The sequence below is a fragment of the Protobothrops mucrosquamatus genome, unplaced genomic scaffold, assembly GCF_001527695.2.
Source record: "Protobothrops mucrosquamatus isolate PMUCROS unplaced genomic scaffold, P.Mucros_1.0 scaffold10953, whole genome shotgun sequence".
Taxonomy (NCBI): Eukaryota; Metazoa; Chordata; class Lepidosauria; order Squamata; family Viperidae; genus Protobothrops; species Protobothrops mucrosquamatus.
In genome coordinates, this window is record NW_015396737.1 from 15628 (window position 1) to 18636 (window position 3009).

The 3009-nt window shown below is 43.1% G+C and overlaps 1 protein-coding gene across 1 annotated transcript; it reads left to right on the forward strand.

The window, feature by feature from the left end:
• Positions 1 to 1687: 1687 nt before the first annotated feature.
• LOC114923757 (glycine N-acyltransferase-like protein 3) lies at positions 1688 to 2970 on the forward strand (the record flags this gene model as incomplete). Its single annotated transcript, XM_029287101.1, has 3 exons — positions 1688 to 1765; positions 2113 to 2220; positions 2844 to 2970. Coding segments are annotated over exons 1-3 (313 nt in total), but the record flags the coding sequence as incomplete, so codon positions are not given.
• Between the last annotated feature and the right edge of the window lie 39 nt (positions 2971 to 3009).

Genomic DNA, 3009 nt, shown 5'->3' on the forward strand with positions numbered 1-3009 from the left:
TGATGTATAATTTTATACTTTGTTGGTACAGGTCACCAGAAAAATTGGCTAATTTGTATAAAGGTTGTTCAAACGTAGGTTGGAAATATAAACGAGATATTTTATCGTGTTTGGTGGTCATGTAAAAAACCCAGAAAATTTTAGACTCAATTACACACAGAAGATTTTAAAAACTCATCTGCAATTTAAATCAAAGACTTTTCTTTTGAAATTGATGGATAAGCAGCTAGAAAAAAAATGATAGAACCTTTTTTTATATATACAGCTGCAGCAAGACTATTATATGCACAAAGGTGAAAGGTTTTAACTTTACCCACAATGGAGGAATGGATGGTGAAGCTGATGGAATTTGCTGAGATGGCCAAATTAACTGCATTAACTAGAGAAACAGCATTAATTGGAAGCTTTCTTTCTTTCTTTCTTTCTTTCTTTCTTTCGTTGGTTTTTTCTTTCTTTCCTTCCTTCCTTCCTTCCTTCTTTCTTTCTTTCTTCCTTCCTTCCTCCTTTCCTTTCCTTTCCATTTATTTTCTTTCCTTTCCTTCTTTTATTTTTCCCTTTCTTGCACTTTTAGCTTTCTCTTTAATTTCTTTTCTTTCTTTCTTTCTTTCTTTCTTTCTTTCTTTCTTTCTTTCTTTCTTTCTTTCTTTCCTTCCTTCTTCCTTCCTTCCTTCCTCCTTTCCTTTCCTTCTTTTATTTTTCCCTTTCTTGCACTTTTAGCTTTCTCTTTAATTTCTTTTCTTTTCTTTCTTTCTCTTCCTTCCTTCCTTCCTTCCTTCCTTCCTTCCTTCCTTCCTTCCTTCTTTCCTTCCTCCTTTCCTTCCTTCCTCCTTTCCTTTCCTTTCCTTTCCTTCTTTTATTTTTCCCTTTCTTGCACTTTTAGCTTTCTCTGTAATTTCTTTTTCTTTTTTTCTTATTTTATATAAACTTGTATTGGTTGATATTTTTTTAATATCCTCTCTCTCTCCCCCCCCCCTCTCATTCTCTCTCTCTCTCTAAATCTAACCTTGCCAAATCTAACAAGATGGTTATTCATCTGTGACAAATGTAAGGTCCTATCTCTAGTGGGAAAAATGAAACACATGGGCAGGGGATTGGGGAAGATTGGCATGACAGCAGAGATCATGAAAAAGATCTAGGAGACCAAGCAGGTAACGGGATAGATAAGAGCAAACATTGGGATGCAGCACCCAGAAAGCCAATAGAGGACTGGGCTGCCTAAAAGGGAACCAATGTATCCAGCATATAGGAGAAAAGAGTCCTGTTATATCCTACACTGACTAAGGTGCCCTTGAGGTTCCGTGACAGATTCACGGCATTGCTTTTTAAAAGAAGGAGGAGAACCAGGATCAAGGGAGAACTCCTAGGCTGGGGAGGGGTCTGGAAACCATTTCCTATGAAGAATGATTAAAGGAAAGGAGCTAAGCTATAAATATCTTCAAGGATATCACATACTCTGACTGAAGGTTGGGCAGGGTGCGTTCCAGCTCACATACTGTCTAATTCTGTGACTCGGGGTCTGTTCTTTTCCCCCCTGAAAGTCCACAGTCTGCATCACCCTTTGAGCAAGTTTGCTTGGTCTCCAGCAGGCAGGCAAGTTGGTTCATAAACAATTGATGCAATTCTGCCTCTTTGCTCCCTTCAGATTTGCTCACCAAAGGACATTTTTCCGGGACCTACCTGGCCAGCCATGCTGATCCTGACCTGCTCTTCCAAGCTGCAGCTGCTGGAGAGTGTGTTGCGAAAGGGCCTCCCTGAAACGCTGCTGGTAATCACCTATTTAGTGCTCCTCTTCTCTCAATGTGAATATACAGTAAGAGCTGATTGTTTCCCCGTTTACTGTGAATTTGGGGGAAAACTGCATGCTTTTTTTCTAAATGCGTAATAACATCTGATACCAGCCATGCAGTTATATCAGTATTTCAAGTCTACTTTTCCTTTAGTCACATCTGCAAATGCAAAGCCAATAATGTCCAAAATATAAGTGCACCTGCAACAGCAGAAGCAAGAGAATCTCTCTTTGCTGATTTCTCCTGGTACAGAAAATCTTTGCTATGACAGGAACGGCAGAATCTCTTCCAGACTAGGTCTTCCCGGTCCTCTTTTTAATTTAAGGTCTGTGGGGCAGTGATGCACATCAACCGTGGAAACCCAGCTCAGCACGAAGTCGTGGTGGACTCTTGGCCAGAATTTAAAGTTGTTCTTACCCGACCACGGAAAGAGGTAAGAAATTACAACACAACGGGTTTTTCCCACAGCATCCTATCAAAAAATTGGAGGGGGAAAAAGAAAAGAAACATAGGTATTTAGGGCACAAAAACCATTTAGGACAGTGGTTCTCAACCTGTGGGTCAGGACCCCATTTGGGGTTGATCGACCATTTCACGGGGGTCGCCAAGCAAGGCTGTCCGCCATTTTTTTTGTCTGCCATTTTTTTTGTCCGCCATTTTTCCCCCCTTTTCCGGCGGGTGCCTTACCTCCCTTGGGCTGGGCCAGCTGGTGGTCAGCCTGCTCCATCTCTGCTGCTTGCCAGCTATGCCTCGGCCGGCACAGGGGGCGGAACCACGCATGCGCGGCGCTCCCGGGCAGGGAAAGTCCTCGACTTACGACCAGTTAGGTAGTCCTCGACTTACGACCGGTTTAGTCCTCGACTTACGACCAGTTGGGGTCGCGGCATTAAAAAGGTTGAGACCCACTGATTTAGGAGGTGCTGTAGCACTTTTCCTTTTCCTTGTTTTTTTTATATCCCTCTTTCAAGTTAGCCTGACCTCACCAACTCCTCTACATGATCTCTGCCATCTGCTCTATCCCCCGTGCCCTGAGTGTCTCTGTGCCACTTCCTGCAGGTGGTGAAGGACAACAGGGATTATTATGCCAACCTCCATGCTGCTTTCTACCGGGAGGAAGATGCCTGTAGGAGGCTCCTGGAAAACAAAGATGCCGTAGATTGGGACAAAGCCTTCCAGCTGCAAGGCAAGGCCTGGGCTCTGGCAATTTCTTCTCCACCCTTAG